Source organism: Oryx dammah, unplaced genomic scaffold (genome assembly GCF_014754425.2).
Source record: "Oryx dammah isolate SB20612 unplaced genomic scaffold, SCBI_Odam_1.1 HiC_scaffold_15, whole genome shotgun sequence".
Taxonomy (NCBI): Eukaryota; Metazoa; Chordata; class Mammalia; order Artiodactyla; family Bovidae; genus Oryx; species Oryx dammah.
In genome coordinates, this window is record NW_024070199.1 from 44,043,782 (window position 1) to 44,059,672 (window position 15,891).

A 15,891-nucleotide genomic window follows, 5' to 3' on the forward strand; every position below is an offset into this window, starting at 1 on the left:
AAAACAAAAGCCACTCCATGAAGCTAAGATCTGGCATCTGATGATACTTACTCTCAAGGTTTCTCACAGCAGGAAATATCATTATGTTTTCCTGATATGAAAGGTCTTCTTAAAATAGAAGACTAGATCAACCGGTTCCATTCGATCAAACTGGAACCAAAATGTTTCAAAACACACAGATTATTAGCCCTCCTAAGACAAACCATGCTATTCCAAGTACACCTGTCACACAAAAGGCTCTAACACTTGGGCACTTACCCCAAACACACAGCTTATGGAAGACTTCAGAAGTCTGCGCTAAAGATCAGACTCATTCCGGAAAGAAACAAGCAAAGTTTAACAGCAACGTGAAATGGTGGTTACCTCTGGACAAAGGAAAGGAACCCGAGGCCAGTTTGGCAACATGTTCAGATTTTATAAAGCTACTTTATTCTTTTTAAAATTTTATTCTTTACTACTTTACAAATGTAATTTTTAATAGAGAACTTATTTTGCATAAAACTTCATGGCATCTAAAACACCATCACCATCCTATGCTATAATGAACTCTTCTAAAAAATCAGTTGGCAATTTAGCATATGTATAAAACCAAGGTCACCGGTAGTAAGGGGAAAAAAGATGCTGGTGAAGGATCACAGTGGGTCACAGCAATGACTTCTCGATCCCAACAGGGGTATTTATGGGCGTCCACAGGGATCCTCTGACACATGCCTCAAAAATCAGTGCATGCTATAGTGGGTGCTAGGTCACTTCAGTCGCGTCCGACTCTTTGTGACCCCATGGACTGTAGCCTGCCAGGCTCCTCTGTCCATGGGACTTCCCAAGCAAGAATACTGGAGTGGGCTGCTGTGCCCACCTCCAGGGGATTTTCCCCGACCCAGGGATTGAACTTGTATCTCTTCCGTCTACTGCATCGGCAGGGGGTTCTTTACCACTAGTGCCAGCTGGGAACATCCTCAAAAAGTTAATCACTGAGTTACTGAATGATCCAGCAATTCCACTCCTACATATATACCTAGGAGAAATGAAAACATATGTTCTCACAGACACTGTACAATTTTCTAACAGCCCCCAAAAAGAGAAAGAACCCTAATGTCCATCAATTACTGAATGAATAAACAGATTGTGGTATATCATGTAATGGAATATTACTCAGCCATAAAAAGGAATGAAGTACCAATACATGCTACAACAAGGATAAACCTAGAAAACATTATACTAAGTGAAAGAAACTGGTCACAAGAGGCCATACATACTGTACGATTCCATCTATATGAAACATCAGAAGAGGCAAATCGATAAAAATCCATCAGTCAGTGGTTGTCAAGCTAGGGAGAGGGGAGGATGGGAGGAGATTGCTAACACAGTATAGGGTCTCATTTTGAGATGATGAAAATGTCCTGGAAAAATCGCAGTGAATGCTGTATAACTGTAAAAATAGTAAAAACACTGAACTGTACCATTTAAGAGGATGAACTTCATACTGTGTGAATTATGTCTCAATAAAGCTGTTATATTTTCCTTTTCTAAACCAGTGATAACTTGCCTTACGTAGTTTATTAAGATCAACCATTCATTGATTTATCTAAATCTATGAATGACCATCCTCTTTAATATTAAGCTCCCTGTGTAGGATCCACGGCAATCACTATTTGATTAAAATCTGCTCCCAAGTACTGAACACTTTCAATGAAACTGCCAGAGCTTAGGAGAAATCAAGCCCATAAAAAAGACGCCTCTGATTTTAGGATCTGGAGAAAGAAGTGCTACTAAGGGCTTTGGAATGAGAAAAGTTACCAAGTTTCAGGTAACCTCTGTGGTTATGCTGGGTTCCAGCTTCCCACACCTATCTGCAACTCTGTTTGGAGGTGGCACCTGTTCCCCACCAGTACCACCAGGGGTCCTTTCCTGCAGTCCTGCCATAACTTCTTGCTTTCCTCCCCATGTATCTTTTCAAGGCCTTTCCCTCCCCACCCCTGCCCAGTTTGAGGCCTGGCAGGGAGCGCCCTCACACAGAGCCTTCTCTGCCACAACCCCGTCCCCAGTCACCTTTCACAAGCCAGGTATCCAGGCCGCTGTAAAAACTGTCAAGAGAAAACATTTCAGAACCAAGCCCGGGGAGGGAAGGTTTGCCAACACCTGCCTTCTCTGCCCTTTGCCTTCCTCCTGCTGACTGGCACACTTCCATGTGTTCATAATCTCTGGACTTCTCAAAGTTTTAAAAGCATGCTTTAGCAGCTATGACCACCTCTGCCCTGGGGGCAGTACTTCTACAGCACTCTTTGATGCAGCGTCCCGAGTTCCACCCCTGCGCTGCCAGGACAAATGCAGTGTGGGAAAACAGAGAGGAAGACGTGGAAGAAACAGCCTATGTACAGAGGAAAACAATCGAACGTCACCACCATCGCTTCTGGTATTAATTATCCACCATCGTGTGTGCACCCAACAGAACCCTTAGCATCCTTATCCACAATCCCCAAACAGACAAAGGCAACTTACAAACCTGGTCTGCAGTTCTCATTGGTAAAACAGGGTCCCTGGCAAGGTCAGACACCCCCGCCTTCTCCACGTGACGCGTCCCTACGAACGTCACGTGGCCCTGGACTGTGACAGCAGGCCTATCCAGAGGTTTCTAACCCACGGGAGCACTGACTGGGCCTGAGGGTAGACCTGCCCCTTGATTGCATTTCTCACCTAAAAGACAGGACTCATCAGCACACTCAAGTTCATTTGAAGTTCTTGCCAGACATCATATTCTCAGCATACTTTTGCACATACTTCACAAGCAGTAGGTACTGTTGTAGAGAACTGCTTGTCACAAAAAAATGTGGGCAAAAAATAGAGACAGGTGTATGTAATCTCCACCAAAACTGAAGTGCATGCCTGAGGGAACAGCTGAAATAACCAGCATACTGTGTTACAACTGGCAAGGAGTCACCACCTGTTGACACTTTAATTTCTGGCAAGTTCCTCAACCTCTCTGGGCCCCTGGGGTAAAGAATACCTCCTCGAGGGACTTTTCTGGCAGTCCAGTGGTTAGGGCTCCGTGTTTCCACTGCAGGGGGCACAGGTTTGATCTCTGGTCCAAGAAGGAGGATCCCGCCTACCATGCAGCTTGGCCAAGAAAGAAAAAAAGAATAATACTTCTCCTGGAGGCCTGGTGCCCAGGTTAACTGAGATAAGCACAACTGCCATAGTACCTGGCAAGAGTAGGCACTTAACGAATGGAATCTTGTGTTACCATGATTAACTTAAGAAAGCAGAAGCTTTAGTCTTTAACTGTCCTGAAAAACATCAAAATGATATTTCAATTAAAATATAACACTATATGGCTATTCAAGAGAATAAGACAGCTCAATAAATACCAAACAGAACAATCTCTTAAGATACCATGCTGTTTTTAGTGCAAAAAAGTGACCTACTGTGAGTATTAACATTAAAGCAGGAGGGGGAGCCAGGCATTCCCAGCCCCTGGCACACTGCAGCTCTCGGGTTTGCTGGAGAAACAGGTATACCCATACATGCTATATTGCCTGACGTCTCTCTGGAAGAACGGATAACGAAGGAGGGACAATGCTTGCTTCTAGGGAGAGGCACTGGGGCGAGGGGGAAAGACACCCTTCCGTAAAAATTTCTGAATTTTAAAACCAGTACACCGATTACCTACTCACAAAGATTTTTTTTTTACTATGATGAACAAAAATAATCTTTATTTTCTTTTTCCAACTGTTTTCTCTAATCACTGCACAAACAAAAAGAAGGGAGCTATCCCACTCAACTGAATTTCCAGGTTAATCACCAAGTTGTATGAAGTACTATCTTAACCACAAGATAATCAGAGGTTAACAAAGGAATATTCTTGTGTAAAACCTAAAAACTTTTCACACCTTCTCTCCATTCCTGCCTTAAACCTAGGGTGGCAGATACAAGGTGCCTGTTAGTGTTTCGAGCCCCTCACTGGTCTGCGGCCCTTATCATGAACGTGAAACATCACCGAACAGCCCTCGGAGGTAAGACGCACACACAGAGGCGCTCAGATGTGAACAGCTCCCAGGGCAGGCCAGGAAATGTTCTGAATTCTTAGTCTTGCTTTTTCTTATTTTCACACATTCTCTTTAGAAAATGAAGGGAAATGTTTAGTAACTTTGGCTCCAGTTAACTAACCCTTTCCTGCTGATTTCCTTCCTCTAGTCACATAACAGATAAGACCCTGGGTACGTTTCAGGATTTCTAGACCCAGGCCTCATTTTCAGCCCTGAATTTCATGGCAGAGTCCTTAAAAAAACCAAAGCATTTTTCACTGATGGCACTCTATAATAATGACGACGAATCTGCTTCTTGGTCACTTTTCTAACCTTCGAGAGCCGGTTCTAGATTCAGCCAACTTGATTTTTCTCTGACCCGTCTTTTTCTACATTAGCCCCCCGTTCCAGAACCTACAGCATAACCCTTTCCAACTGAAGTCGACCATGTTACAGAATGAAAGGGCTCGGGTAAATTTACATGCTACCTACACGCAGGGCAAAGCCCCCAAACCAGGTAAGGCACAAAAGTAATCAAGACCCCCTTCATTTGCTAATTGTTATTGTTTCCGTCGTTCGGTCGCTCAGTCACGTCCGACTCTGCGGCCCCATGGACTGCAGCACGTCAGGCTTCCCTGTCCTTCGCTAACTCCTGGCGTTTGCTCACACTCACGTCCACTGAGTCGGTGACGCCATCCAACCGTCTCATCCTGTCGCCCCCTTAGGTCACTACATTTCAAACAGGTTACTGTCACATTTGGGATGAAGTACAATTAATTTCCAGACTTAACGGCGGTGGAGATTTTCAAGGAGGGAGAAGAAAATGAACACGTTCCCGCCATGAGGCAAATGAGGAAGACAACACTGCTGACTTATCAGCTCACCACTTCCGGCACTGCTGCGCTCTCCCTGGGAGGCCAGAGGTGGCAGAAGCACGCCCCACTCCAACACGGAGAGCCAGGAAACCTGACTGGAACACCGGGAAGCAAAGGAAGGCGGCTGCAGCCCCAGCAAGGGGAAAAACCAGCCCCCCAGCTCCCCGGCCCCCCTACGGCTCAGTTCTCGAGGTGGACACCTGACCCAGCCCTGCCCGCCTCACTCCCTCTCCAGCCAGGAAGCTGCAGGGCAAGATGGCATCTTGCTTGCACGGCTGCTTCACAAATCCTTCCCGACTCTTCACCCACCTTGTGAAAAAACACTGAAATGTTTTTTTGGGTGTTTTTCATACCGTCAGGTATTGGCTGTTAAGACTGTCAGTCAACTTTGGTTGCTCTGGGAAGTTCTCATAGATTGAAAATATCCCCCACGTGTAGAAAGGAGGTCAAGTTTGAGTCCACGCTAAGCCCGTTAAGGCAGCCCAGCAGATGTGACTCATCCGCGCTGTGCTGTGAGTCACTCTGACTTGGCGGCAGGAAGCTGGTCTACGAGGGCAAGAGCTGGGCACCTGAGAATGTCGTGCCCAGAGCAGCGAGTACTCACTGGCGACAGGAAGTGGCTGGTACTGTTAACTACAGTGATAAAGAGAACGCGGGGGCAAGCCTGCATCCACCACGTGGACTCTGTCCCAGAGAAACAATCTCTGAAAGTTTCGGAGTAAAATCACCTCATTAGACTGAGGTTCACCGTGTAACACAGCTTTTGTTCTAGCAACGTGTGTACAAGTAGCTTTACAAATGGCTTGTATCCCTAATCTGTAGACTTAACCAAGTCTTAATGAGGTTGTTTGATTCTACAGCGTTCTACTTGGGGGAAACCCATGCTGTGGGGATACTACGCTTTGGTGCAGTGACCGAGGTCTGCAATACGCCATTCCTAATGTCAAACATCCAGAGTGTATTCCTTTCCAATTTGTAAGTTTGAGGTAGAATACGCATAACACACGGTTGCCATCTGAACCACTTGTGACTGTCCATTAGGTACATTCACACTGCTGTGAATCACCACTTTCCACCTCCAGAGCTCTTCATCTCATAAAGCTGACCCCGCTTTAAACACGAACTCCTCATTTCCTACCCCCCAGTCCCTGGCACCCACCAGGATACTGCGTCCCCATGAACCTGACTCCTCTTGGGAACTCACAGCAGTGGTGTGAGGCAATATTTGTCTTTTGGGGACTGGCTTATTTCACTTAGCATAACGTCCTCCAGGTTCACCATGCTGTAACATTTCAGCATCTCCTTTTTATCAAAGCTGGATAATATCTGATTGTATGTATATGCCACACTCTGCTCATCCATTCATCCATCAAAAACATCTATATATTTTTCATCACTTGTAAAAAGAGTCAGCTTAAATAATGAGAAACCCAAGACACTGCCTGCTCCAGGGAAGCCTTCAATACAAAGGCTTTCACCTGCTAAAATGCAGTGGTTAGTTTCTGGTCTGCACCAAACCGACTGCACTCTGTTGAAAACCAAAAAGTGCCTGAAACCTCTGCAAACTGTCCACAACCAACCTGGTGCAAAACCCAACATGCACAGGACTTGGCCTCCCTAAGGCTCAGGGCCTCACCCAGGAGCTGCAAGGGCACCATCTCAAAGTCAAGAGGACCTCACTCATGGTCCAATAATTAAGACTCCATGCTTCCATTGCAGAGGGCACAAGTTCAATCCCTGGTTGGGGAACTAAGATCCCACATGCTGCACGGTGTGGCCAAAAGAAAAAAATGAAATAAAATTATGAAGAATAAAATAAAAGTCAAGATGACTAGAAAAAAATTAACATCATAACCAAAACCTAAGCAGAAAAAAGTATCCTTAAGTCCATAGGGCTGTAAGCAGGGAAGATGGAAGACAGGATAATATCGAAACATATTTAGATATCTAAATTCCTGAACATCTAAATATCTAAAGTCCTAAATACCTGAATTTAGAACATAAGGGGGAACAAAGTGCATTTTTGAAAAATTTCCTCTAACCATCTGAAATTCAACATGAACTAACCACAACCCCAGCTCAGGGGGAAAAACCACTTCAGCTCAGTGGCAGCACAGCTGTGCCGTCATCGGGGGCAGGCGCCTGAGCGTCCAGCCCTCTCGGCACCGAGTCCGCGGGCAGTTAAGGCAGAGGCTTTGTCCCAGGTGGGCCGCTGGCTCTGCAGACAGCTGCGGGGCTTTCAGCATGTTGCTTGGTAGAACAGTGTAATGGTGTCTAGTGAGGGGTGACGTCACGTTGCTCGGGAGAACAGTGTAACGGTGTCTAATGCGGGGTGATGTCACGTTGCTCGCAAGAACAGTGTAATGGCGTCCAGAGCGCGGTGACGTCGCGTTGCTCGGGAGAACAGCGTAAGGGCGTCTAGAGTGGGGTGACGTCGCGTTGCTCGGGAGAACAGCGTAACGGTGTCTAGTGCGGGGTGACGTCGGTTGGTTACCATCACCACCAACTGCAAAGCAAAGGTTAATTTTTTTGGCCACACTGCACGGCCTGCGGGATCTCGGTTCACTGCTCAGGGACTAAGCCCGGGCCCCCTCCAGGGGAAGTGCCCAAGTTCATTTATTTAGGGTGTGCCGGGTGGGGAAAGCTCTGTCTTCAGTCCTCTACTCCAAGCTGCACAATCCTCAGCCCCATCGCTATCGGGGGCTGCGCACTGCAGGATGTTCAGCAGTGTCCCTGCCCACTCCCAGGATCACCATCTGCTGCCAGGGTCACCACCACGAAACCATGACAATCAAAAGGTGTCCAGACATGACTAGGTGTCCCTCAGAAAAAGATACCCATTTCAAGCCACCAACCCGAGCATCCTTGGGACACAACCCACTTCTGCTTGTCTTCCCATCTGCAAGGTCCTTCCACCTTTCAGAGTAAATTCAGGAATGCTCTCAATTTCTCCACAAAGTACCCACATCCTTCCAGCCCACCCAGACCTCCCAGGCCTTACATTTATTGTTTCATCACCAGCCCCTGGACTACTGTGATACAGCTTCTGCTGCTAAGTTGCTTCAGTTGTGTCCGGCTCTGTGCAACCCCACAGATGGCAGCCCACCAGGCTCCCTCGTCCTGGGATTCTCCAGGCAAGAACTCTGGAGTAGGTTGCCATTTCCTTCTCCAGTGCATGAAAGTGAAAGTGAAGTCGCTCAGTCGTGTCTGACTCTTAGTGACCCCATGGACCGCAGCCCCCCAGGCTCCTCCATCCATGGGATTCTCCAGGCAAGAGTACGGGAGTGGGGTGCCATAAGGGCTAAGCGCAGTGAGACGACTGAATGTTGATACAGGGAGATGGCAGTCCAGCTACGGATATGCACAACAGGCTGATGGAAAGCTGAAGACAAGGGCTGTCCTAGGGCAGTACAAGACTCTCCGCCAGTGGGCAGAGGGCGCTGAGATCAGGGGGCAGTGGCCAGTCTAGGTTGCTGGCCAGGGCTCCACTGGAGAAGAAAACTGGAAAGGAGAGCATGGGCATCAGGGTCAGAGCTGAGCAAGCCAGAGACTAGGCTGAAAAAGAAAACAACTAAGCGATTACAACAAGGTTATACGAGACAAGGTTAATACACAAAAGTCAGTCTCCTTCCTATGTATGAGTAATGAACAAGCAGAAACTGAAATTTAAAACATATCATTCAAATTGCTGCTAAGTCGCTTCAGTCGTGTCCGACTCTGTGTGACCCCATGGACTGCAGCCCACCAGGCTCCTCCATCCATAGGACTGTCCAGGCAAGAGCACTGGAGTGGGGTGCCATTGCCTTCTCCGTCATTCACATTAGCATTCCCCAAAATTAAACACTGAGGTATAACCCTAATAAAATATGTACAAGATCTGTATGAGGAAAACTACAAAATTCCAAAGAAAGAATCAAAGAACCAAATGCATGGAGACATGACCCATGTGAAGAGTAAGACTCGATATTGTCAAGGTGTCTCTTCTTCCCTACTGAGTCTATATATTCATGTGATCCTAATAAAAACCCCATTAAGTTATTTTGCGGATGTCAGTAAACTGGTTCTAAAGCTACATGGAGAAGCAAAAGACCTAGAATAGTCAACTGGATATTGAAAAGGAACAAAGTCTGAGGACTAATCCTACCAGATTTCAAGACTTACTACAAAGCTACAGTAATCAAGACACTGGGATACTGGCAAAAAAAAAAAAAAAAGATCAATGGAGCAGCATGCAGAGCCTAGGAAGAGACCCACGTGGTCAACTGATCATGACAGAGAGCAAAGACAAAACTGTAGAGAAAGGACAGTCTTTTCAAAAATGGCGCTGGAACAACTGGACATCCACAAGCAAGAAGATGAAACCTAGGGAATTCCCTGGCGATCCAGTGGTTAGGACTCCGTGCTTTTATTGCAGGGGGCATGGGTTCGATGCCTGGCTGGGGAACTAAGATCCCCCAAACCTCGCAGCCCAGCCAAAAGAAAAATGAACTCTAGATACAGACCTTATATCGTCACAAAAGTTAACTCAGAGTTCCCCGGTGGTCTAGTGGTTAGGATTTGACACTTTCACTGTCATGGGCCTGGGTTCAATCTCTGGTTGGGGATCTGAGATCCTGCAAGCTGTGCAGCGAGAGAAAAAAAGAAAAAAAAAAGAACCTCAAAATGAATGACTGACCTAAATGTAAAATGCAAAACTATAAAACCAGAAAATCACACTGAAGAGGAAGACCTTGGGTATGGTGATGAGGTTTTAGATACAACTCCAGAGACAGGATGAAAGAAATAACTCATAAGCCGGACTTCATTCAGATTAAACAATTCTGCTCTGCAAAAGCACTGTCCAGAGAACGTGAAGACAAAGCCACAGACTGCAAAAAAATATCTGCAAACGACAAATCTAATAAAGGTGGTACTCAAGTCATTCAGTCGTGTCGACTCTTTACGACCCCATGGACTGTGGCCCGCCAGGCTCCTCTGTCCACGGATTTCCCAGGCAAGAATACTGGAGTGCATTGCTGTGCCCTCCTCCAGGGGACCTTCCCGACTCAGGGATTGAACCCACATCTCTTGTGTCTCCTGCACTGGCGGGCGGATTCTCTACCACTAGCCGCCACCAGGAAAGTCCTCTGATAAAGGACTATTACCTAAAATATTCAAAGAACTCTCAAAATTCAACAATAAGAAAACAAACAACCTGACTGAAAATGGGCTAACCAAGGAAGACATACAGATGGCAAGTAAGCATATGAAAAGATGCTTCACATCACTTGTCATTAGAGAAGCACAAATTAAAACCAGATCCCATTACACACCTTCTCAAATGACCCAAATCCAGAACACTGACATCAAATGCTGATGAGGGTGTGGAGCAATTCACTGCTCCACATTCCCCAAATGGTACAGCCACTTTGGCAGTTTCTTACATAAACATACTCTTACCATATAATCCAGCAACTGTCCTTGCTATTTAGCCAAATAAACTGAAAAGTTATGTCCACACAAAAACCTGTACAAGGATGTTCCTAAAAGCTGTATTCATAACTGTCAAAACTTGGAAGCAATCAAAAACATCCTTCAGTAGGCCAATGGATAAAACTGTGGCACACCCAGACCATGGGAAACGATTCAGCGCTAAGACTCTCAAGCCGTGAAAAGATATGGAGTAAACGTAAATGTTCTTCAAGTGAAAGAAGGCAATCTGAAAAGGCTATACTGCATGATTCCAACCATATGACATTCTAGAAAAGGCAAACCTATGGAGACACCGAAAAGATCAGGGGTTGAGGGGAGGGTGGGATCAACAGAGGACACAGGACTTTGGGGGTCATGAGGCTCTTCTGTAGGATCCCACAGTGGTGGATACGAGATGTCATCATGCATTTGTCTAAATCTACAGAATGTATACCACCGTGAACCCTAACGTAAACTGTGGACCACGGTAAAGACATGTCAGTGCAGGTCCGCAGACTGTACCAAGGGTGCCGCTGGAGGAGGAGTGACCAACAGTGATGGGGGCTGCGGGGGAGGGGGAGGTAAAAAGCGAACTCTGTACTTTCTGCCCAATTTGGCTGTCAATCTAAAACTGCTCTAAAGTTTATTCTTTTTTTTGGAAAGAAGTAAAGCCAATTAAGGGACCAAATTTTCAGTGTGTAGTAAAAACAAAGTGTAAATGAAACTTTATCTTGAAAAATGAAACAGAATCATTTATGTTTTTACATGTAACATAATGTAGGTTATAAATGGAACTATGACATAAAAAGGAAACCAAGTAGGGAATTTTGGCTTAATTTTTCCAAAACATTTATGATGGCACCATACAGCACAACTCACTCCTTCTTTAACTCCTGCTGTAGAATTTTGCAAATACAGCTGAGGATTTTGCCAGTCTTTTTCAAGGGCCTCTCTGTCTAGATACTCAAACGATTCACTTTTGAGGAGCTGGTGGTACCATCTACCCCATTGTTTCTTAACTAGTAGTGGGCTGTGGAGGGACATGTGTGAAACTTTCAGTCCTCAAACATTTCTTTCCTCAAACTTAAAAGACATCGTGCATCTTTTGCAAGATTAACAATTACTTTTCACAACTGTGACCGCTTTACCAACCAGCACCGAGTGTGACAGTAACACTGATTTGATGGGCAGAAGTATAAGCTGATGTTCAGCTATGATGTCTGGGCAAGGAGAAAACTACCAAATGGTCAGCTCATTATGGACAATTTTCACGTTCCGTTAGTTTTCATCTTTCCCTATACCACTCTTAGCTGGAGGGACTTGGGCAACCAGCAGTCTGATGACAAAGACTTCTGTCATCAACATTAGAAGGACAGAAAAGAAGCCAATTCAAGCTAAAATGCAGGGGCTAAAGTCAAGCGCTTTTCTATTGCTGGAGATGTAAAGACGAACACGACCTCCCTCTAAAAATTCAATCTAACGCAGTTGAACGAATAAACACACAGTACGGTAAGTGCTGTGACACAAAGGTGTCTGTGCAGAAAGTGCTATAGAAGAAACCTAAGCGAGGAAGAAATTAATTCTTCTGGCTCTCTAACTTAGGCCTTGAAGGAGGTATTTTAAAAGCAGACACCGGGCTGCCAAGTATAGTGTAGGAACGAAGAAAGGCCTGGAGACTGAAAACACAAAGCACATTAAAGAAATACAAGGTCAAGTTTAACTAGCTCAGCTAGTTGTTGCTGGTTAGGGGAAAGGAGAGATTTATAAAACAATAACAAAAAAAGAACCACTCTGAAAAAGTACGGCTGGGGCCCAAGTGTAACAAATGAAACAAGTTTGGATTTTATTCTCCAGCTACAGAAGCCACAGTAAACTTTCAAACAAAGGAGTGGGGACATTTGAGAAACCCCTGGCAATGGTGTACCGAACTGGGGCTGAGGCAACCCAGGGCACAAGCGCCTCCTGTTACAGGGTCTAAGCCAGGACAACAGGGCTGGAGCAGATGGGAGGTGTGGGCGCAGAGGCAGGTCACCAGGGTTTAGCTGCCATTGTGTGTTGATAAGGGCTTCCAGAGAGAATGAGAAGTCTGAGAAATAACCCTGGGGCACCAGCCGGCTGCTGTTAATATTAATAGTTCAAAGAAAAAGAAAAAAAAAAAAAAAAAAAGCAGGAGAAGCATATTCCAGGGTGGGGAGGAGCAAAAGGGTTAAACGTGGGACAGACTGGCTGGACTGAGCTGAGCGAGCTCTCATAAGCTGAAGACGGACCAACACCCAGCAGAAAGCCGGGGCTGGAAATGTGGGCCAGGAAGATGTGATCACCAGAACCTACAAAGCAACTGGCTGTGGAGGGCCCCTGAATTTCCACCAGCTGTATCCCTCTCCCCACTCTGAATTGTCTCTTTTGTCTTTTTTTTAAACTAGGCATCGCCCACTTTCTATACCCTAAAACACCTCTCTCTCCTCATTCAACTCATTCCACAACTACATTATTCCAGAAAACAGGACTGACACCATACCATACATTATTCTAAAAGGTCCACCAAGCCAGTAGGAAAGCTGTGTCTTTCAAGATCACCGATTCTTGGAGAAAAGAAACAAAACATTCTTGATGAAATAAACCTTTGTATTTCAAGGCAAGACAAGAAAAATTGAACCATAAAACTCTTCTCCGCCCATTTCGGCCTGCTCCCTCCCCCCGGAGTGTTACGTTGCTAACCAGCCCTCCCCAATGGCAGAAATACCCACTCAACCATTAAGATCAATTTTCCTTCTTCTGGAGCCAGCCACAAAACTCCTCTCTCAATCCTTCCTTTCTCTCAGTGCTCTCAGGACTCACTCACCTTGCATGTGCAGACATCTTCAGTGAACTTTAGTGCCGATAACCATTTCCCTTAAAGTATATCATACATACCTATGTCACATTTACAAGGCCAACACATCATTTCCCTTCAGGACAGCAATTGGCCCAGAAGAGACTGGGCTGCACCTAATGCGAGTTCTTAAATAGTCACTCGTGACCTTGTTAATGTCACTAGCTATATTACTTGCATTCTGTCTATTTTATAAGATTAGTGTCTCCTGTGTTATCAAATGTGTGACTAAGCCTCCAATAAAATTAATGACCACTAGATAACTTGAAATGATTGACTAAGTATAAAGCTCTGTAAAACCAGTGACTATAATAGTATAGCTCTACATGTGGGAAGAAGCAACAACAGGGAGTTGTTTCTTGGAGCATAACAGACTACTAAGATACGTGGTCCAGAGGCTTTTGGTTGCTGTTCACAGGGCCTAGTCCCCTAATAGCACATCAAGGGGCCTATCAAGGAAATCCTCCCTGACCTGGGAATGAGCACGGCTAGCACCATGGAATTGCTCACCAAATGCCTCCTAAACCTTGGTCAAATTAAGACTGAAAGGAAAAGGACTGTAGAGAATCTTGCCCACCGTCCAGTTCTATAAGCATCAAATCATTACCTACTGCAGTCACTGACTCACATACATCGCAAAAGGAATTCAGGGCAAAGATTAGGATGAGGCACTTCTTGCTCTAGGAAAAATGACCGAATTGGCCCTCAGATTGTTTCCAGGAGAAATATTTCACAAAGCCGGATTCCTGCACCTTTCCACACTGAGATCATTAACACAGATGTCTGTTCCTCCTGATTAGCAGCAACCTTCTGCTGAGACGTGTACTTGTTAGCAAGGTCGCTCTTGGCCACGTACACACAGCTTCCCACACCCCCAACAGTTCTCAGAGCTCTCAGAGACTCTCTGGGTTACGAGGCTCAGCCTGGCTAGAATAAAACTTCCCATTTCTTTCTTAGACTGACGACTGATTAGTTTTTTCATCGACATCCTCTAAGCTTTTAAGATTGTCAGATTTGCACAAAACACAAAAGGTCTCGCTAATGAGTGACACTCCCCAGAAACGGGCCACAAAAACACCTACAGCTGGATCCAGGGTGTCCACATGTTTTCAGAGGCAACAGGAGAGAGCACTGGAGTAGGCAGTGGGTTCAAGAGGCTGGGCAGCTTGCTCTAAGGTCGGCTCAGAGCCACTGACCTCAGGCAAGCCACTGCCCCTTTACACCTTCCATTTTACAGCCGGATGATCTGAGCACCACATGGGACCATCCTCTCACAGAATTTTCAGGCCTAACTAAATGTGATAGCTTGGAAGAAAGTTTCATTTGGGGAGAAAAAATAAAAAAACAAAACATTTAATTAGGCAATTCTTGGGCTTTCCTTTCTCTTCGACTCTCACTGCTCCTAAGCATATCTGTAAGAAAGGCACTGGCACAAAAAGAAAGTGAAGGTCAGTTAATTCTGCTGCATTTGCGGTCTGGGCACAGAAAAGGAATCAAATGACGAAAACTGGATTTCAGGATTATTGGTTGGCAGCCAGCCAGCCAGCCAGTTTCTAGACACTGCACTCAACCTGGTCAAACAGTTAAAAGAAAATTAGCAGTAAAAGACCACACATTTTTAAATGTCTCAACAGAAAGAAGTCTACTAAATGATAAGTGGTCAGCTCAAAGGCACAGTATTGACAAAAAACAAATTTATGTTTTCTGGTTAAGCCTGAATACATATGTACACGCACAGACACACACACACACACTTCTTGTAATTTAAACTTATGATTAAGTTTTCTAAGCTTAAAAAAGAGGGCAAAATCTTTTTACCTTTAATAGTTATTTTTAGAGCCACACATCCTAATTTTGGCTTGTCACCCACCTACATGCCTGCAAGGTTAGTGAGGAATGAACAGAGGCCACCACTTCACCACATACAAATGTCTTTCAACAGGAAAGAGATCTAATCTTGGACTAGAAAAACTAAAAGCAAACCTCACCAAGTGATTTCTTTTTAAGCGGGCCACAATATCCCTCCTTCATTCAAGGCCCTAAACCCAAAGGGACTTGCTAGACATATTTCGGGCTTCCTGGGTTGCTCAGGCGGTAAAGAATCCGCCTGCCAATGCAGGAGACCCAGGTTCAACCCCTGGGTTGGGAAGATCCCCTGGAGGAGGGCATGGCAACCCACTCCAGTATCCTTGCCTGGAGAATCCCCACGGACGGAGGAGCGTGATGGGCTACAGCCCATGGAGTCACAAAGGGTCGGACATGACTGAGCGACCCACACTTTCACTTCTTTCAGACACATTTTAAGCTTCTGTACAAAGTGTACTTTGTGACTGAACAATATTGTTCTCCTTAGAAGAGACCTGCTTTCCCACGACACCGGTATGTTTGCAACAGCCTGCCTTCAGGCGGGGGGTGGGGGGTAGCCCTGAGGGGCCGCGGGGTCCGTTTTACTGGATCTGGCCCCTAGTCGGCCGCAGAGCCCCCCGGGCGGGCCCGCGCCCCCTTCATCGGGCCCCGCCCCCGGCCGGCGTCACCTGACCGCCCGCCCCCCGTGCCACCGACCTGATGACACTGATGTGAAACTGGTCCTCGCGAAGGCCCCGCCAAGCGCCGGGCAGGAACTCCTTGCACCACAGATAGGCCCTGCGCCGCGTCCGGGGCTCGGGCTGGT

General features: G+C 45.9%; 1 protein-coding gene and 1 non-coding gene across 2 annotated transcripts in view; one reads left to right on the top strand and one right to left on the bottom strand.

Annotated features, from left to right (window-relative positions):
• CHKA (choline kinase alpha) overlaps nucleotides 1-15,891 on the bottom strand; it is a 56,243-nt gene that overhangs the window by 39,644 nt on the left and 708 nt on the right. Inside the window, exon 2 of the mRNA XM_040255211.1 lies at nucleotides 15,783-15,886. Within this exon, the coding sequence (XP_040111145.1) occupies nucleotides 15,783-15,886 (104 nt within the window). The remainder of the gene's footprint in view (nucleotides 1-15,782; nucleotides 15,887-15,891) is intronic.
• TRNAE-UUC lies at nucleotides 9,430-9,502 on the top strand. Its single transcript has one exon. It is a non-coding gene; the product is annotated as a tRNA-Glu (tRNA).